This window comes from Gossypium arboreum, chromosome 2, assembly GCF_025698485.1.
Source record: "Gossypium arboreum isolate Shixiya-1 chromosome 2, ASM2569848v2, whole genome shotgun sequence".
Lineage (NCBI taxonomy): Eukaryota > Viridiplantae > Streptophyta > Magnoliopsida > Malvales > Malvaceae > Gossypium > Gossypium arboreum.
Window position 1 is genome coordinate 34,977,346 of NC_069071.1, and position 22,127 is coordinate 34,999,472.

At 30.0% G+C, this 22,127-nt stretch overlaps 1 protein-coding gene across 2 annotated transcripts; it reads left to right on the top strand.

Annotated features, from left to right (window-relative positions):
• Positions 1-1,454: 1,454 nt before the first annotated feature.
• On the top strand, positions 1,455-6,859 carry LOC108467247 (uncharacterized). 2 transcript variants are annotated; one of them, XM_017767836.2, is made up of 6 exons: positions 1,455-1,822; positions 3,450-3,644; positions 4,077-4,193; positions 4,355-4,504; positions 5,331-5,389; positions 6,483-6,859. In XM_017767836.2, the coding sequence occupies exons 1-6, from the start codon at positions 1,646-1,648 to the stop codon at positions 6,616-6,618; spliced, it is 834 nt and encodes a 277-aa protein (XP_017623325.1). In that variant the 5' UTR covers positions 1,455-1,645; the 3' UTR covers positions 6,619-6,859. The 2 variants fall into 2 exon arrangements, with proteins under 2 accessions (XP_017623325.1, XP_052880706.1); XM_053024746.1 differs by lacking the exons at positions 5,331-5,389; positions 6,483-6,859 and adding an exon at positions 4,651-5,274 and having other exon boundaries at positions 1,494-1,822.
• Positions 6,860-22,127: the final 15,268 nt, after the last annotated feature.

Below are 22,127 nucleotides of genomic sequence, written 5' to 3' on the forward strand. Positions count from 1 at the left end.
AATAACAATTTAAAAAGTAATTTTTATCTAAAATTATAAAATATCTTTATATTAAATAAAATTTTTATAAAAAGTTATGCCACATTAAAACATTTTTTAGAAAAATTAAGTTTGTAAAAATATTTTATGTTCTCACAATAAAGCAATTGGTATTAGAAAAGCAAAATTTTGTTTTATTTAAAATTTAAGTTTACATTTGTCAAACTCATTTGCGAGGATGTTATTGCATATTATTGAACATTCTTAATTACTATTTAGTCAAAATTTTATATTTTCTCTTATTAAAAATACAAGTCAAATAATGATAATGTTACACCTTCAACATGAAATTTTACTTTAGATTTCTAAACCATTTTGAAATATAATATTAATATTTGCAAACATTTTAGCAATTATTATCCTTTTAATGGTTTTTTATAAAATTAAAATTAATAAATTATATAAACATTTTCTGTTTAAAATAAATATATTAGTAAAAAATTTAAAAACCTCAGTATAATTTTATTAAAATTTGGTCTTCATTAATGGTATGGGTGTTGAAAACAATTACACAATTTTACTAATTATATTTTTATTTATATATACAATAAACTCGTGCATCGCATGAGTAAGAAAATTAGTTTTTATGTTTATAATTTTCAATTTTATATGTTTTTAATTTTTAATTTCAATTGATGATGTGAAACTATTTCATAATGTAACTCATCACCTCTCGACGATGTTAAAAAATACTAAATTATTTGATAGAATCCAAGTTTAAGGACTATTATGGATAAAAAATCAGAAATAAAATAGTAAAAGTTACCAATTTTAGGACCAGAATTGATTTTATATCTAAAATAAATAAATAAAAGAAGACTCTTTAAAAACATTTTATGTCCACCCAATAAATAAGGTATAATGATAAATTTAACCCTCAATTATTTATTTATTTTTAGTTAAATTTGATCATAAACTTTTTAAAAAGTCAAAATGCTTTTCTTCAACAAAAATATTAATTAAAACATTAAAATTTTAATGATATTAGTGTAACAATCCATCTGTATTTCATGCTAACATAAGAATATTTCTATTATATCGTCATGTCAAAAATAATTTAAAATTATAAAAATATTAAAATTTAAAATTAGAATTAATTTATAAAAAGTTCGTAAAAATTCAAAAAAATAAACATAAAATACTTGTTAATTGTCATATAGGTTGTCATGTTTAAAAATAAAAATTTTAGTAAATATTTTCGATAAAAAATTAATATGACTTAATTTTAAAATATTAGTAGTTAAATTTAATTGATGAGAGTCAAATTTAACTTAAAAAAATAAGCGTGAAATTTACAAAACTATAAACGTTTAGAGGTACATTTCATATTACGCCATGAATAAAATATCTAACCATACACTTGAAAGATATAAGTTATAGAAATCACTCAAAACAGTAATTTTAATTATTATTCCACACTAAATCTAATTTCCCCAAAGAAAATCTTTCGGTTTTTTTCTACTTTTTCCCAACTTTCTCTAAACTTTCTATGAGGAAAAAATATATAAAAAAGGAAAATCTCAAGGATTAGAGGCTATTAAAGAAAAGGCAGCCCAGAAAGACTGAAGGAAAGGAACAATCAGAATAATCAGCTAATAATAAGCAAATGAGCATAACTTTACCAATGAAGTTGTTGTTGCCTTTAACAACTCCAACCAGAATTCCATCTTCTTCTTATTACACATCTTTTCTCTCTTCTGCAAACCCTAGTTTTACTTTCTCCTCTTTTTCTCATCACTCATGTACTTTCAGAAGAAACCCACATTTTTTCTCCAAGAAAAAGGTATTCTCATTGAAGTTTTTCCCTTTTCAAGTTCTGATTTCTGTTTTCTTCATTGGAATATTAACCTTTTGGAAGTTGTGTTGTTCAATTTTCTGCTTCCTTCTTTCTTTAAATTGATATCTATCGAAGGTTTTGTTATTTATTTAAATCCTAACTGACTGGCTGAATTATGAATCTATGGAGTCATTCATGTAATTTCTGAACATGTCATTTGGATTGATTATCCGCTCAAGAGAATTTTGAAAAATGGCGAGGAAGTAGCATTGTCTGTCTGAGAATTGTAACATGTTTCTGAGAGAAAAAAAGAATTTATTAACACTAAGTTTATATTAGTATCTTCAACCCGAACAGGAGTTGTCAATGAATGTGATTTCACATAGATCTCTGCTTCTGATGTAGATATAGTTGTATTTTTGGGTGGGAAATTGCAAGGGTGTTCAATGAAGGTAGGTCTATTTAGATTTGTTATTCGCTTTTACCTTTGATACATGTTTTTACATGATGTATCTCTACGCAGATATTAATTTGGAAGTCAAAATATTTTAAGCAAAAGAATATTTATATATATTAATATTGGGGACAAAATCATCTGCTCTTCTGGTGATAATTAATAATATCATTTCTTTCTCAACATGGTGGGCTGGTTTGTTACCATTGGAGAGCGTGAGGAATTGCCCCTCAAATAAAATAGAAACTTGGTTGGAAAGGGTCAGCAGATATGTTTGTACAATCCCGTACTGGTTTTATTCGTTTGTGGCATCTTTGTCAAGGACTGAATTAGATTCGATTCCACTCCAAATGTTTTAGTTTCTGTTGGAAGGTAATTACTTAAGGTTGGTTGTAATGTGGAGTATCTCACTGAGAGGAAGATAAATATTGAGAAAGAAAGCAGAGAAGTGCATTCTTTCTGTGAAAATAAGAGAAAATGATTTCTGTCAGCAATTTTGTGGTTGAATGCAGGCTGGCAAAATATTTTTGTCAGCGCTACTTTCTTATCTGATTATTGCCCCTAAATTTGCGTATTTTCCGAATGAATTACTGAAAAACATGTGTAATCCTGGGTGTAGATTGTCAGGAATTTTTCATTTGCTTGACAGAGGATATTTCTTAGGCATCGATCTTGCATATTGTATTTAATTAAGATCCTATAATAAGGTAATGAAGAGTAAACCAATACCCTAATTTGTTTATGCAAATGCCCCATGAGGTTCTTGCTTGTTAAAGCTGATCTTTAAGTTTCTAGGGCAAGAAATATTTGCATTGTTTATGGATTCATTCTGTACTTAACTTTGTAAAATTTGTATCTAAGTGATCAATGTTCTTGTATTCATTATATTAGTAATAACTGGTTACTCCAATCTAATCTACATCACATTCTTGTTTTGAAAATTTCCATATGAAGTTTTCGACAGCAGATATTCCATCCAAGTTGTTGAATCTGTTAAAATTGAATGATCTGCCATATGTAAATGCATCTCTTTTTCACTAATTTTAATTGAAGGATGCTCAATTTTCAGAATCTCTCAAAATTATAGTCTGAGCTCATGGCTGATCACCACTCTTTGTGGGCAGTTAGTTTTCACTAATGATTTACTGTCAGGGATTCTGTTTTTATGTACTGGTTTAGTGGATTTGTGCGCATACAAGAAGAGATCAAGAGATGGATGGCTATAGATATGAAGAGGAGAATGCAGTTTGCTTAGTTAGTTCTGATGAAGATACTGGGATGCAGATTCCTACACAAGTCCAATCTATTGTGGAAGGATCAGGGGCAGTTACGGTTTCAAAGTTGAAACCGGTTCCTGATGTAGATTATTTGCAGGTATGTGATTTTTATGCAGGAAAATAGCACTTAAGTTCTACGCATTTTTATTATGTAGATTCCAGTAAAGAACTGAGCCTGTACAATGGATACCACTACTTTGCCTGTGCTTATAATGGATTTTTTACAAATGTTTTTACCCGCATACCATTCTAAGAGCCTTGTTTTATGATATACAGCTCTCCAAGAAACTTTGATAGCTTGTGAAATGAAAGTCTGGTTACACTATTTCTTTAACTTAATGTATCTGATTTAATTACAACTTGATGATCCGAGGATCTTTGGCTATCTAATATTGGCCTTTTACATAAATGATATGTAATTCATGCCTTAGCCAAGGTCTTCGCTGCAGCTTGAAAACATTTACTGATTTTAGTATTTTGGAATTTTTTTTGACTGCTAACTTCTATATGTGGTCATGCAACTATGCAGGAGCTATTAGCAATTCAGCAACAAGGGCCTAGATCTATTGGGTTTTTTGGAACTCGGAATATGGGATTTATGCACCAAGAGCTCATTGAGATTCTTAGTTATGCATTAGTTATAACTGTGAGTGCCATGATTCTAGTTTTTATTTATCCTTTGCTATAAGTCGCACAACACAATGGATACTTGCTGCAATATTCAAGTCTCACTGTCTTTTTTCTCCCAGAAAATATACACTTTTCCTCCTAGAATTGTTTTGACCTTGCTGCTAACATGGCTTGCAGAAAAACCATATTTTCACATCAGGTGCATCAGGTACTAATGCAGCTGTCATCAGAGGTGCTTTAAGAGCAGAGAAACCAGAGTTGCTTACAGTAATATTGCCACAGAGCTTGAAGAAACAACCTCCTGAGAGTCAGGAATTGTTGGAAAAGGTATGTGATAATAGCATTTAAGCCATTCTTAAGAAGCTTGTTTGTGCCATTGGTTTGTTATGGCTTCATCTGACACTGCTAATTCCTTTGCATTTTGTTAGATCTGTTTGTCTAATAAGTAAACATGTTGCTTTATATATCCATAGCAGATTCTATTGAAAATTCATGACCAGTTTCTTGTAACCAAAGAGGCTATGCTGTTAGCTCATTTTGCTCAAGCTGTAACATGTTCAGTTCTTATGTTGAGGGTTACTGATGGGATACTGCTGGTCAATCACTGAAAGTTATAAATCGAGCTGCTGTTGGTGTCATTCTAAAACAGTCTTATACTGGGTTGAATTATTGCACTCTCAGTGGCCAGTGTGGAATGTGGCTTGTGGCCACAGTTCATTTCTCGAGTATTTAGTCTGACTGTTTTTCTCCAGTCCTAGGCTTTTGTATCGAGCACCATGTAATAAATTATTATTGTATGCAATATTGAAAACTTTAGTTCTTTAGGGTCATTAGTGTTCAAAATTTTTATTGGACAAGTTCATTTTATGATATTGGCTTAGGTGATGGGGCATAGATGCTAAACAAAATTTTAAGTTGCTTTTGCCCAGATTTTATTGCTTTATAGAAGATTGTGGCCACCATGCTCCAAACCCTGGGAGCCAGTGGTTGTAATGAAGAGTTTCAATGCCTTCTGTACAGTTAGATCGTTAAACATTATTAATTGGATGTTTCAAACATGTGCTACTGAAGATCTCAAATTAATTGTGAAGGTGAAACTGACATTGCATATTTCTGTTAGGGGTGGTTTGATGTTTTATTCTCAAATTTTCAGGTGCAAACTGTGATAGAGAAGCCCTATAATGATCATCTACCTTTGATAGAAGCCAGCAGGTTTGTCATAACTTTATTCTTTTAATCATACTTTCAGCACTCCTCCTGGTGGAACTGGTCATTGATTTAGGTTTCAAGTTAATAATAATGACATTGTGATAAGATCTCAATGGAGAACATTCTATTAACTTAAAGGCGGTAATTTCGTGAGATGCTTTGTTACATGGTTGCATGATAAGGTGGTTTCCCAAGCAGTTCTTTTGACCGGGTTTCATTCATACCGAGCTTGAAAGCTTTGGTAAGCATTGGATAACTAGTGGAAACCCATAATTCTGCCGATTCTAACTTCACTTTATGTGATACAGTAATCTTTACCATGTAGGTCACCAATTATTTTGACTTCTGTCAAGTTAGCTTAGTCGCTATTCTGTTTGACTTAGGTCAAGCCTGTATATGAAGACAGCTGAGATATTTTTCTAAGCTAATGGACTACCAATGGGAAACTGGAGAATTCAGTGCTAGCTTGTGCTAAATTATTATTGCTGGGTTATAGATTGCCATTATACACCTAGTTTGGTGCCATGGGATGAAGGGGTAGCGAGTGAGAGAAATGAGGCAACTGGTTATAATTTGGATGGAAAAGAGGGAAGCAAGAGTGGAACAGAGGAACAATACAGGCATAGAGAAACAATTATCTGTAATGTGTTAAGAGGCCTAGAGAAGTAAGTTTCAGTGATATTCAGTTCATCATCATAAGCTGCGGTGAACTAATAATAGCAGACATCACCCTCCATTGTCTTGTACTTGGTAAACTGGTAAGACTATATATATAGCCTAACATAAATACAAAATATCAACCCATAAAACAGTGCAAGAAATAAAGTAAATCAATCAGTGCAAGCAGTGTCTGATTTAAGTCAGCAAAACTTGTTCAGTAACTTGCTTGAAGACTATCCAGCTTTTCACATGCACTGTCTTTTATTGAGCCAACATTTTGCTTGTGAATTGGTGAAGCCAACTACGGTATACCTAAGTTTTACATGCAAGAAACATTCATAGCATGAGTTGCTATAGTTTCTTGCAATTGGGAAATCTTGATTAGCTGACAAAAATCCATCTTACATGCTATATATATCTATGGTCAAATTTGCAGGCTGTGTAATAGGGACATCATTTCACATGTACAGCAAGTCATTTGCTTTGCCTTCCATGATAGCAAGTTGTTGATGGAAACATGCCAAGAAGCCAAGAATCTCCGAAAAATTGTGACTCTTTTTTACCTGGACTGAAAGATTGCCTTCTAATGTCTATATAAATCATTTAGAGACAGAGCTTTTGCCTGTAAATTATACATATTGGTTAACCATTTTCCCCTCTGTAGAGTCAACAATGAGAATGGGGGGCTAGTTTGCTCCTCCTCTCATTGCAGGTGAAGTGGATTTCTTATTGGTTCATTGAATATTGGAAGGAAATAATTATAAATGCATTTTGTTGTGCATTAATGGTTAAAATAAGTTGGATATTTGGAAAGTTGTGTTGGTTGAATGTAATGGGTTATGCATTCCAACCTTTTATTCGTTGGGCTAACTATTTTTCCTTTGTTTGGCTTATTATTTTGCTTATTACGGACGGGCTGACATAGCCCTGATGAGTGGCTTATTCATGCCCAGAAGGAATAGATAAAATAGTATTCTTGCAATATTACCTCAATTTGTCTAACTTTTGTCTTTCTATCAGTAGATCGGGTAACTGTCATTTACAGAGGAATATCTTCGTTTTTTTTTTCTTTCGAAGGATTTACTTTCATGAAAATATTTTTTCCAAAATTTTTTTCTTACCTTTGTTCATTGGGTTTAATTTCTTTTTTTTTCTAAATACTTTTTATATTCCTCTATTCAACAAAATCATAAATTTAAAATTGACATGAATAATATAGGCTAGTGCTATGGAATACTTGTTGCTCCATTTCTGTCCAGATGTTCTTTTATTTAAATTTTTTCTTGCAACTCTCAAGTTGTTGGTATAGAATATCAACTAGTAGGTGCGTATCTACCAACGAATTTTGGTTATCCTTTAATTAGTTTTTCTTCTATTCTCTATTTCTTCACTTTTAGTCCTAAAAATTATTGTGTTTTTCTCTATGCTCTTGTTGAAAATTGCTGCTGAAATGGAAACTTGTTGAGGAAGGTTAGACTTGTGAGTTCACTTTAGGTGAAGACGAAAGTTTATACTTCCAAAAGAGGTTATGTGTTTCGAATGATACGGAGTTGAAACAATAGTCTTTGAGAAGCTCACCATAGTTCTTATGCTATCGACTAGGGAAGTAACAAGAGGTATAATGATTTGAAACCATTTTACTAGTGGCCGAGAATAAAATAGGACATCACCGAGTATGTAGCCAAGTGTTTGGTATGCCAACAAGTAAAAGTTTGAGCATCAAGTTCCCTTAAGATTGTTGCAACTTATTTCGATACTTGAGTGGAAATGAGAATGAGTGACCCCATGAATTTTGTAGTTGGTTTGCTATTAACCTCGAGAAAAAAAATTCAATTTAAGCTCACCATAGTTCTTATGCTATCGACTAGGGAAGTAACAAGAGGTATAATGATTTGAAACCATTTTACTAGTGGCCGAGAATAAAATAGGACATCACCGAATATATAGCCAAGTGTTTGGTATGCCAACAAGTAAAAGTTTGAGCATCAAGTTCCCTTAAGATTGTTGCAACCCATTTCGATACTTGAGTGGAAATGAGAATGAGTGACCATGAATTTTGTAGTTGGTTTGCTATTGACCTCGAGAAAAAAAATTCAATTCAGGTTATTGTTGATAGATTGACAAAGTCTGCTCATTTTATTTTGGTAAGGGTTGACTACTCCTCTATAATTTCATATACGGATTTGAGTTTCACTTCTAGGTTCTAGGGCAAGTTATACAAAGCGTTGGATACCAAGTTGAATTCCAACATGCTTTTCACTCTCAAATTGATGGCCAATCTAAGAGAGTGATTCTGATTCTTGAGGACATGTTATATAGTTGTATACTTGAATTTGAAGGTAGTTGGGAGAGCTACTTACCTCTAGTGAAACTTGCCTGCTATAATAGCTTCCATAGGATGGTTTTAGTTGAATGGCTTAGAACGAGTGATGGTTTTGAGTGTGGTGAGGTGGTCGATTGGCTGTTGATGGGGTTTGGAAAGGTGGGAGTGGTGCATAAGAGTCAAAGGAAACAATGGCAAAGAGGGATGTGTTGGGTTAGACGATGATTGAGTGAGGTGGTGTAGTGAGTTGCTGTGAGGATTGGATGGTTAGTGAGAGTGAGTGGGAAAGGGTAAGAATGTTGAGAGATGAGAGAAGAATGGTAGGGGAGCGGGTGAAAGTGATGATGGTTGATTGGTTCGTGTGAGATGAATGAAAAGGGTCTACAGATAGAGAGGGCCCTTGATATGGTGAAGATGGTAAATTTTTGAAGGGAATGAGGGTGGGCGGTAGTGCTAGCAAAGTAGGGCGGTGTGACAGGGTTAGGGGCGTGGTGGATGGGATAATGGGAGGTGGTAGTGTGTAGGAGCATGGCAGTGATGGGGCAGGTGACAAATAAGCTAGTAATTAGGATCAAATTGTAAAATTATAAACTTAGAGGGGTCGATTTCTATTTTTACAAAGTTGAATTTTTTTTTCTATTTTTTTGTATTTTTGTAGCTTAATAAATTATAATAAAAAAATATTAATTGTATAATAAAATAAAATGGGTCAAAGCCCAAAACATTTAATATCAAAAGAACATGACCCAAATAATAAAAATAGGCTAAAATTCAAATTAGACATTAACTTACCAAAACTTAAATCATAATTTCAAATTCTCATTTCATTTAAAAGAAATTAACCTAACAATTAAACTCGAACAAAATTCAATGTCTGCTTTGAACTGTGAGTTCTTTAATTTGGATTTGCAGAGCCTTGCATGAAAGATGAATGACAAATGGTAAGGGTAAGATTCTTCCTCATTGTACTAACTTGTAACGTCTCATGATACATTTTCTGGGTTTTTGTTTTCTAGTTGTAAAGTAGCATCACATTAGATTTGAAAAATGGAAGAATTTTAACAACCAGTGAAATTTGATAAAAGTATCATGAAGTTTCTATATTTATAGGTGGATTGCATTTCGACTCTTCTACTGAAAAATGGACAAATTAACCATTATACATTTCGAAACATACGAATTAGCCTTTTCGTTAAAATTTTCTATTAAATAATGACATTTCCATGCTAAAATTTATTTTTTTATTAGTAAACTATAAAAATGGTCACTCAACTATGTCTTTCATTCTATTTGGTCACTTAACTATTAATTTTTTTTTCAATTTAGTCACTACACTTTTCGAAATTAAATTTTTTAATAACTTTGAGCTAATGTGGGCTTTTTTATTGGTTTAGTAACAAAATTAGCCCTCCAATGTTTACACGTTCTATCAATTTGATCCTAAATATAAAAAAATCAACAAAATTAGCCATTATTGTTTGCAAAATTTGTCATTTTAGTTCTAATTCTAAAAAAAATATCAATAAATTTGGCCCTCAACATTTAAAAAAATTTCCAATTTAGTCCTAACTCTAAATTTTTTAAAATATATATTTTTAAAAAATTCATTTTTAGCCCTTTATAACCCATTGGCTAACTAGCGATGGCAATGGGGCTGGGCAATTATTTGCCCACCCCGTCCTAACCTCGACATTAAAAAAAAATTAACCCACTTTGAACTCGAAATTGAAAATTAATAGTATACTCAACTTCGATTCAATCCGACTCAATTTGTGATTAATTATTATTTTTTAAATGAAAGATTTTGGCACAATTTTCTATTAGATTTGTTTAATGATTTATCTATGGAGTTTTGTGGTAATGTATATTTACACGCATGTTGTGATTACAACACTCACACACACAAAAAAAAAAAAAAAAGAACAAAGGTTCCTTTAATAAATTATTAAATTAAGAAGATAGAAAATATGACTAGTATAGAGACGCTAGAATAAGACTTGTAGTGATAAAATTTAGGGATTTTTTAATTAATTAATGTTAATTAATTAAGGCAGGGTGCGGTTGGGTGGTTTCATTTTAAACCTAATCTCGAGCCGACTATACTATTTTTAAAAATTAACCCGCCTAGCCTTGACCACCGACTTCAATAAAAAAAATTGACCCTATCGGGTCAAATCGGCTCGAAACCTGTTGGATTCGAGTTTTTTTCCTATCTCAATGACTAATGCATGTGAGATATTAAAATAAGAAAAAGAGTACTAATAAATAATTATGTGGATGAATGCGCAAGCGAATCGTAAAGTTTGTCAAAGTCACGGATTTATCCTAGATCTCCAAACGAATGTAAACTGAAACGAGAAACAATGAAAACAGATTAGTTGTCACAAAGGAGAGTCAAATGAAATTAAAACAAAAGAAAGATGAACCGGTTGCTAAAGAGTCCAATAGAGAATGAATTACGGTTTTTTGGATGGAAAAAAACCGTCCTTGGACCTTAAGAAAATGCCCTAACCAGATCTGGAAAAACAAAACACAAACAAATTTGTTAGAAGTGATTTTAAAAACAAAAGTAAATTGTTTTGTGCAAGAATGTTTGAAATAACAAGAAAGGGTTAAAACTCCTAACTTTGATGTGTTTCTTGATGGAACAATTTAGGAGAACGTCTTTCTTGAAGCAACTTTAACCTAAAACGAAAAATAATAAAATTAGCAAGCCAAAACAGTAAGAACCGATAAATTAAGGATAGAAAAGATAAGATGACATCATAAGAAACCTTGGAAACATTAAAAATCCACAACTCCTTTCAAAGGCTCTAATTCCTTCTCCAAGAAAGAGATCTTGGCAAGAAAAGGCTTGAAGATGATTCCCACAACCTGAAAGATTGTGTATGTATAAGGGTGAACGTCCATGCTACTTATAGGCCTCTAAAATAAGTTTTCTTAACCCTAATAGAATAACTAACATGATAACTCATCAAATAAAAAAAAAATTCTAAGTGTGGACTTTTAATGAGAATTTAGCCAAAAGAATTAAGCCAAAGGAATTAAATGGGCTCTTTGGGCTGAATTCTTACATGATGATCCACCTATTAAAATAAAATTGGACCTATAGTTTAAATAATTTACAATTTGGGCCACTTTGATAATTTGGCCTGATATTTAATTAAATTACTTTCCAAACTTCAGGATAGGCTTGTAGATATCTTAATAGGCCATTTTTTCAATAATTTGGTCTTGTGATTCGTTTGCTCTTAAAATTGGCTCGTTCAAGTTCGTACATGAAATCCAATGCGCCTTGGCTGCAAAATTCAGTTTCTTGGACCAAGATTTCCAAGATTTTAAATCTTAATTTTCGTGATTCTTAAAATTGTCCGAAATAGTAAAATTGGACTAAGATTCAATTTCTAGATTTTCTTGAAAACAAAAAATTGAATCTTAATTTTCTTTTTCGATTGCGTGCGCATCTAGGGCCTTGGTAATGAAGTCTTGGAATGTCCCGTTCAATCTTGCTTGGATTTGCTTGGCCTTCAACCTTGTTATTGGGCCTTGAGGAAATTTGAGCCCATCACGTTTATGAGCCCTATTTTGGGCCTTGAGACTTGCAACAAGTACCCTCTTTTAAGTCACTTGCAAAAGAACTTTAAAAAATTGGGATAAAACACAAAAAAAAATTAAGATCTAAAAGAAAATAAAGACATGAAATGTAATCTCTCCAACCCGAGCTAAACATTAGGCCCGAATTCGGAAGATTACATTGGCCACCGAAATGGCCCAATAAGTTATCGAGGTTTATAAAATAGTCATTTTAATATATTTGTTTATCTTAAAAGAAAATTTAGCCTATTTCAGAAAAACTCACGAGTTAACAAAAATGATTAAGTAAAACATTTGCCTTGTAACCATGACTACTTTTGAAAACTTAGTTAATTTCCAATTTAATTATTCTTCCAAAATTTATTGATAATCTAGCAGCGGAAAAGTGATTTTCAACTTATTTTTAATTAAGTAAAATCAAAATTAATTTTATGCAAAATTAATTTCTAAATCCATGTTTCTTATCTTAAATTTACTTCAAATACCATGCATGCTAAATAAACCCTAAAATCAAGTCTTATGCCACAGTCTAAAATAAAATAATATAGTCTTTGATTAATAAAGATATCAAAAATATTTTAATAAACGAAACTGAGTCGAGACCTTTCGAATATCGTGTTCGCATCCTAACTGGGTAAGTTATTCGTAGAGATAGAAATAAAAAGAAAGTGAACCATGAAGCTAAGTGTGAGTTCCATTACAAGAAAATGAATGCAAACAATAGATGACTCATACAATATAGCAAGTCTCAGAATGATCACACTCATATAGTGATTCAGAGTACCAATTCTTTAGATCAACACATCAATATCATAATATTTCAGAATTCATAGTTTATGTATGCACATGCTCATGAATGGCAATGCACTTGCAATTTATCAGAAAAAAGGTCCTACCCCACTACTACACACCACACTATGAGTTTCTCAAAACTCATCCAGCCTTGTAGTTCCGGGTTGTGGATAAACCACTATTGATTTGTAGATAAAATTCCACTTGTTGTGGATACACAACATAATTGCAGATAAAAACTGTCACTGGGTGTAAAATTTGTGGGTAAACAACCAATATTTATGGCTAAAACATATTTACAATTACTACTACTTATTGTGAGTGTATAACATATTTGCATATTAAACAAACTACCACTTGGCTCGTGATTGAACCACATTATTTATAGATTATTAAACGATCACTCTTCCTCCGTACATATCATCCCACCCCATGTAATGCAATAAGGCATGCTTTGTAATAGAATAAATCAACACTAACAGTAATCATGCTTAACATGTACTCGATTCATCATTAGCAATTTACATGCTTTAACAGATATTCAATTGGATGGTGACAATATTAACACTAACAGTTTATCTGTTTCACAAGGACAGTTGTAACACCCCTAACCTATCTCAGTCGTCAGATTAAGGTTACAGAGCATTACCATATAATCATAAAACCATCAACATCATAGCATTTAAATAAACTAAACATATTACAAACCATTCATTCATATGCATTTTGTCCTTAAACCGATATGCCATTTCAAACAATCTAATTCACCTAACCAATATGTCATTCAAAGGCACCACAAATATATCAAAAACATCACTTACCAAAACAAGTCAAGAATGCATATTTCCAAGCATATTAGCCTAGTTCAATTAACTATCAAACATATCACAATAGACCATTATCAAGCCATTACAAACATACCAAAAGAACTTTATATACATGCACTTAAAAGTGACCAATTTCACAAAGCTTGGTAAGGCATTAAAGTGTACCAAATCAACCATAAACTTCAAAGCATAAACATACCAAATCACCATTAACACATTCTCAAAATGTCATTACAAAAAAACCTATACATGCCATTATTAACCTTGGCCAGAATACACAAAATCTACCAAATTACCTACTAGATAGTGTGATAGGTCTCCGGCAAGCTTCCGATAATCTATAAAATAAAGTAAAATAACTACGTAAGCAACAAGTGCTTAGTAAGCTCGTATAAACTTTAAACATAACTTATCACTTCTAATAATACAATTTATAGATTGAGTATAAATCATTACTAATGCCATAAGCTTAGTAAAAGCCTATACAACATCGTCAAATTCACAAGTTAGTATACTTGTTCATGATATTTATGAAATCAACCATAAGATGTGTAGTTTACCCTATATATACATAACATTTAACTCATCAATGTTGCCATAAGATCATGATTCATTCCATTTTCATACTTACCGTTTCATTTCCCTTTTCTTACCCGTTGAACCATCTAGAATTACATCAGATACTCAGAAAAGCTCACACATATGTGCCTTTACATATAACCGTAACCTTTCCTTTTACATTATTGCTCACACGAGCTGTGGGTCAGAATGTAAACTACACGATGCTCACACGAGCTGTGGAGAATCCGCAACAAATGTAAGACCGCAGCCATCGGTAGGGCATTCAAGACCAACACTCGAAACATGAAATCCCTAACATGTCATTCGTATTATAAGAATTCTTACGATTCAACTGGGACTCGTTATCCGTCAATTCATCATAGCATGGATACATTTATATATAATTCATTTATATTAAAAAAATAGTAAACATTCAATTTAGCTAACATTAAAACAATCACAGTTCATACGAACTTACCTCGATAACTAAGGTGTAGTAGTATAGTCGAACTAATTCGAAGCTTTAGCTTTTCCTCGATTTAAGTCCGAATATGGTTTATCTTGATCTAAATAGATAATTTCAATCAATTAAGTACTTCTAGTATTCAATTTAATCCATAGTTCATATTTATATAAAATTATAAAATTGCCCCTAACATTTTAACTTTTCACAATTTAGTCCTTAAGCTCATAACTTGAAATTTAACCATTTTAATCCTCCATACTAACTAATCAATTTTCATAGGGACTTATACCAACTCACTTAAACCAACATATCATAATTTTAACATGAAATTTTACTATTTTCACAAATAAATCCCCAAATGTAATTTCACCAAAAATCACTTAAACAAAACTTGTCTATTTTACAAAAAAGATAAACAATCCATCAAATAAAATCTAAACCTATTCAAAAACATTCATGGAAAGTCCCTCCACCTTCAACAGTTTTGCAAAATAACCCCCAGACTAGTTAGATTAAGCCAAAACAAACACAAAAACATAAAAATTATTAAAAATGAGATCAAATACACATACCATGCAAGAAAAAATCAAAACCGAAGCTTTTATCCTCTTCAATGGTGAATTTCACTCTAAAATGACAAAAGCATGAAGATGATAACTTTTTTTTCATCTTTTCTTACTTGATTTTATTTTTAATTATTAAATTATCACTTTACCCTTATCATTTATCAATAATTTCAATAAAACATAGTCCATACACATCCATTAACCCTTTAATTGGTATATTTATCACTCAAGTCCATTAGCGTTCATTTCCATAGCCATTTGAACCTTTTAACTAATAGAACTCATCTTTTACACTTTTTACAATTTAGTCATTTTACCTAATTAATCATTTAAACATCAAAATTTCTAACAAAATTTTAATACAACCTAAATATAATTCCATAGAAAATAAATAAATAATAAAATAATAATTCACTCTTTGAAATTATGGTCTTGAAATTACTGTTTCGAACATTACTGAAAACGGGCTATTACAACATAAGATATAACTACAACACTTCAATAATTAAATCACAAATTTCTAAGTAGCACAATATCAAGGACTTAATTGAGCAAATAAAAACTCTTAAGAACTATCCAGGGCATATACAAGGGCTAAACTAAACATATAAATTTCTGGTAAAAATTGGAAAAATTGTAAAACAGGGCTCACATGGTCGTGTGGAAGGAAATAGGTCGTGTGGCTAGGCTGTGTAATAGGCTATGGCCATGTGGAAAATGCAAAAATAACCTACAGGGCAGACACAGCCGTGTGGAAGAGTTTATGTCGTGTGGTTCACGAACTACACTAGGGTTTCTAGGGCACATGGCTGTGTGGTGAGTCCTGTGGTCCACACACCCATGTGGCAGACCGTGTAGCCCTATTCCTAGACACGGTTTGCCTCGATTTACTTGTAAAAGAACACACACCTTTCACTGAAAGCCCGAACAACATCCCTCATGTTCAAATCTGATATGATGTACCTAAAACATTTCATTCAAACAACATTTTTACATGAGTTAACAATCTATTTCAAGATTTATCAAGATTATAGAGAGATTTGTCAAGAACCGGAAAAGATTGTTTAATTGGGTTGAAAGATTATCATCGAATATAAATTCTATAAAAATTCAAGATTTATTCATTGGGATCGAGATGTACTTACCAATTTTTGGCAAAGCTAGGGGGTGTTGTTGACTTTAATTACAAGCTGATAGAAAAATGTTAGAATGGTGAATGATTTGATTTGAGAGAGCAAAATAGTTTTTAGAATTTAGATGGAAATCTTGATGTATAGAAAAGGGGAAAGAAAAGAAATATAAAGAGAGAATAGAAAAGGAATTTGACTAAAATTTATAAAGAACTAAATCTAATTCTAATAGGAAAAGGATGATTAAAGAGTTAGGATTTGAAACCCTAGGGGCGGGTGACAAGGGTAAATAACCCAAAATTTTAGGTCAAAAATTAAAAGAAAAATAAAAGAAACAATTTTGAGAATGGAGTGGCTCAAACTTGGGAAAACTAGAGGGGGGAGTGACATACTAACCATTAGGCCTAAGGCCTATTTCTTATTTAGTTTTTACTCCAAATAATACTTGTTCATTGTGGTTTTCATCCAAGTTTGCTGAAAATTAAAAATAAAGAAATGGGGAGAGAAAATGTTTGAACCTATGATCTCTAAGAAGTGCAATAACAACTTAACCATCAAACCTAAGTAATTTCTTAATTATTCCTTACAATTAACCCCCTATATTTTAGGACATGACATGAAAAATGTTATATGTTCAGTGAGTAATGTAGTCATTTATCCCAGATAGGTTCCAAATCAATTGATTTAGTCCAATGTGAATCCTAAATTATAGTAAACATTATTGTTGCAAGTGACTTGAAAGAGTGTGCACTGTTTCTTATTTTAATAGCTCATATGGGTTAATCGATGGATTATAAAGGGTTAAAAATGATTTTTTTTTGTAAACATTGAGGGCTAAATTTGTTGAATTTTTTATATTTAAAATCGAATTGATAAACATTAAAGGGCTAATTTTGTTACTAAACCAATAAAAAAGCTCACATCAACTTAGAGTGACTAAAATATTTAATTTTAAAAAGTTCAGTAACTAAATCGAAAAATTAATAGTTGTGATGCCAAAATAGAACTAAAGTTATAGTTGGGTGACTATTTTTATAGTTTACCCATAAAAAATAATTTTCAGCATGTTCCACGTCATTATTTAACAGAAAAATTTAATAGAGGGGCTGATTTGCATATTTTAAAATGTATAAGGTTCAATTTGCCCATTTTTAGTAAAGGGGTCAAAATGCAATCCACCCCTAAGTACAAGCTTCCCCGGTACTTTTACAATGAAATTTCTTTTCTTTGGGTTCAAATTAGGGGTGAGCGTTCGATCGAATTGAATGAAAAAAATTTGAGTTAATCGACTTGACAAGTCCTATATTATTATCCTAACTCAATTTAAATATTTTTGAATTGAGTCGAGTGAAATGAAATTCAAGTTGAGTTGAATTGAATCGAGTGAAATTGTTCGAGTTAAATTAAAAAATTAAACATGTCGAATTAAAATCTTGTTATAGTATAACTAATTCTATGTTAAAGTACATAAATTTGAAACCATATTTATTTGAAAACTTTTTCAAAGCAAAGAAAAGAAAAGATACTTTAATATGATAAACTTAAATATTAATTAACTCATTTAGGTCCCAAAATTATTATTTTAGAAAATTTTTAAATTTTTAATTTTCTTTATATATTTTTATATTTTTATAATTTTTAAAACATATATGTTTTGGAATTTTTATAAATATTTTGAATTTTAAAATTATTTTGAATTTTTGAAAATTATTTTGAATTTTTTTGTAATTTTTGTTGAGAGAGTGACCAATTTGCACATTTTCAAAATTGACAGAGACTGAAAGGGTATTTACACCTAGGGGTGAGTGTTTGATCGAATCAAGTGAAAAATCTCTATTTAATTGAATTAACGAGTCCTATTTTATCATCCTAACTCAATTTGAAATATTTTGAGTCATGTAAAATAAAAGTTGAGTCGAATCGAATCAAGTGAAATTGTTTGAGTTAAATAAAATTTATATAACTAAGATCTTCTTATAATAAGATAAAATACTTATTTTATTATAGTTTATTAAGCTACAAAAATAAAATTAAAATCTTGTTATAATATAACTAATTTCATGTTTGGAGCACATAAATTTAAAATATATATATATATATATATATATATATATATAAACTTTTCAAAGCAAAATAATAAAAATAAGATACATTATTATTATAAACTTGAATAATTAATGAACTTATTTAGGTCTCTAAAATTATTTTTTAGAATATTTTAAACTTTTAAATTTGTTTATATATTCATTAGATTTTTAAAATTATTATGTTTTTAAAAATATGAATTTTAGAATTTTTATAAATATTTTGAATTTAAAAATTATTTTGAAGTTTTTTTATAATTTTGTTAAGAGAAACTAATTTGTTCATTTTCAAAATTAATAGGATCAAAGTGATATTTACATAAATTTGTTATTCGAATTATTCAAGTTATTTGTATTGCAAAATTCAATTTGATTGGAATTCAAAACTTGAATTACTTATCTGAGTTGACTCAAATAATTCGATTCGATTAACTTAAAATTTTTAATTTTTTCGAATTGAATAAAATTTTACTTACCCCTATTTACTAGGGGTGAGCGTTCGATCGAATCGAATCTAATCGAATGAAAAAATTTCGAGTTAATCGAGTTGACGAATCATATTTTATCATCCTAATTTGATTTGAAATTTTCTCGAATCGAGTCGAGTGAGATGGAATTCGAATCGAATCGAATCGAATTTATTTGTTCGAGTTAAATTTTAAAAAATAATTTTGGGTCCTTGTAATCACTGTCACCCATCATAATAAAATTTATCCACCTTAATCAAAATTTTATTAACTTTCATCACCTCATAATTTATTTATTAATCTTTTATATACTGGGTTAGCTTATTTGCTTGCTTAGTTTTTTCAATTATCTTTAGATTCTTGTCACTATGTATTTTGAAATTAAAAATATATTAAATGTAAAAATATGATTTTTAATAAAAGTTATTTTAAAGATAAAATGTGAATACCAATATAAAATTTTAACATGAATATTTAATGGCATAATTAATAATTTAATTTTAATATAAATGTTCAATATGACTAAACAATTTAATAATATAAATAATATAAAATGTGAAATTTAATTTAACAATATAAATAGTAAATATAAATAAAATTATTACTATTTATGTTTAGTGATTTTTTGGATAATTTTGATTTTTATTTGAGAGTAAAAGGTGAGAAGTAAAATTTAGGGAAAAATAAAAAGTTTTGGGGATAAAAGTTTGAGGGAAGTAAATAGAGGAGTAAAATTTTGAAGGAAAATATTAAAAAAATTGGGGGATGGATTTGGGGAAGATGGGAGGTGGGATTGGAAGGAAGTAAAAGTTTTAGGGGGAAAGTGGGAGGGAGTAAAAATTATGGGGGAAAATAAAAAATTTTGAGAAAAAGTAAATGAGAGAGTAAAATTTTGGTGGGAAATGGATTTTGGGTAGATTGGGGGGTTGGGATGGAAGGGGAGTAAAAGTTTTAGGGGGAAAGTAGGAAGGAGTAAAAATTTTGAGGGAAAAGTAAAAAGGTTTGGGAGTTTAGGGTAAAAATGTAAAATACTATAGTTTAATATTCGAATTATTCGAATTATTCGAGTTATTCGAATTCGAAAATTCGAACTCGAAATTAGAAAAAAAAATTCGAGTTGACTCGAATAACTCGATTCGTTTAACTCGAAATTCGAATTTTTTTCGATTTTTTCGAGTCGAATCGAGCTTTGCTCACCCCTACTATTTACACCAATCCATTATTCGAATTATTCAAGTTATTCAAATTGTAAAATTTAACTCGACTCAAACTTAAAACTCGAATAACTCAATTCAATTAACTTAAAATTTAAATTTTTTTCAATTTTTCGAATAAAATCTCATCTAAATAATTTTCATTATTTCATAAAATTGTTGTTGTCATTTTTCAATTGAGGTTTTGCACTGTATGAGTTTTTCAGTTCACCATTTTCTAATTTCAACTTAATTAATATTAAATGTTGAGAATATTGTGCATTATCTAATACCATCAAAGAGATTTGCAGAGCACAATGAATAAGAAAGCCAGAAGTTACCCAACTTTTTTATTTTTGTGTTAAAATTTAGTTATTTCATATATATATTTAGAGTTTATATATGTTTATAATTTTCTTTATTTTTTGTATTTTATAATTTTATATATATTTGGAATCATTGAAAATTTATATATATATATATATATATTTAGGATTTGTTTGATTTTAGGATTTATTTGATAAATCATTGAAAATTTTGAATGTGTTTGATAATCATTTTAAATTTTTATTTTATATAAATTTTTAATAAAAGAGGATTGAATAAGATGAGTAAGTATGTAACTACTTATCATCGAAAATATTGAGTTGATTTTGTTTTATTAAAAATGAAATAAATTATTTTAAAAAAATGAGATATTCAAATTATCATTTTTATCTTTCATATAAAACTATCCAAAATAAAATAAAATATTATATTAATAAGGTTAAAATTAAAAATAAATAATATTTTAAAATTAATATCTACTTTTATCAAACAATATAATTATATTCAACACTTATATTTACTAATTTACTAAAAGAAATTCTAATATAAATTTAACACTTATAAAATTTAGCATTAAATAATCAGTATTTAAAATTTTAATTTATTTTAGTGTTACCATCATTTATATCTTTAATATTTAAAATATTAATTTAAAAATATAATGTTAAATATTATTTTTAAAAATGAGAATTTTTTGAAGTTGTTACAAGAAATCATATATTAACGAATAAACTAATCTAGGTAGATGGTGAGTGGCTATATTTGTTCCTAACATCAACAGTGAGTAGAGACCCAAGGGGAGACTTTGACTTTGAAGGAGTCAGTCAATGAATAGTCTACAAAGTATAAACCCATTTACAAGGAAAGACCACGAACAGAGTGTTGCCCTTGAACTTCCCAGAATCTTCAAAAATGCCCCTGTTGCCCCCTTCCCTTAGGTTGGGACATAGAAAAACACTCCCAAGCAAGGGTGTAGCTAGGGGGGCTGGGATGCTCGCCTCCCTAAAATATAAAATTATATTTTTAATTCTTTATATTTTTTAAAAATTTTAAATTAATAAATATAAAATTATATTTTGTCTTGCTTAAAATTATAAAAATTTGATTTAATCATTTATAAATTATAAAGATATAAACTATAGAAAATTAAAATTTTATCCGGCCCCCTAAAAAAATTTTCTGGCTTCGTCCCTATCTCCCAAGTATAGTTTCCTAGAAACGAGTTTTGTGATACTCATGTCATTAAATTCTTGCTTTTTCTTAAACCTTATTATTAATAATAGTATGACTAAAACAACCACCCATTTGAGAATTAAAGTTAAAAATTATGTCAATTCTACATTCTCATGCTTAATTAAAAAGTTGTAATTTTCTATCTCAAACCTTCAAGTGGAAAAGATCAAAGATACTTGTTTTCAAGAGAAATGAAAAAGGATAAACTATGTATTTCTAAAATTTGTATTTTTAGCTCTAATTGTACTTATAAAACCTCTATAAAAAACATTATAATGGATTTAAAGCACTAAAATCAATTTGTTTTTCTTCACAGCTGTAAAATATAAAATATAAAAAAACCATCAAATTGAAAGTGATGTGATATATTTATTTTTTGTTCAGATTAAATTCTAAGCGTTTTGTAAGACAATTGGACATTGCAACGTCGTCCTCACTTCTCATTGGCTATCATTACAAAAATGTGGGGTCTTAACGTAATTAAAGGGAAAACAATGGCTATGGCTGTCTTTTGGCCT

Coding starts and splice junctions, on each gene's coding strand:
- LOC108467247 (XM_017767836.2), top strand. CDS start 1,646: ATGAGCATAACTTTACCAATGAAGTTGTTGTTGCCTTTAACAACTCCA. Junction 3,645..4,076: donor CTGATGTAGATTATTTGCAG/GTATGTGATTTT, acceptor GCAACTATGCAG/GAGCTATTAGCAATTCAGCA. Junction 4,505..5,330: donor GTCAGGAATTGTTGGAAAAG/GTATGTGATAAT, acceptor TCAAATTTTCAG/GTGCAAACTGTGATAGAGAA.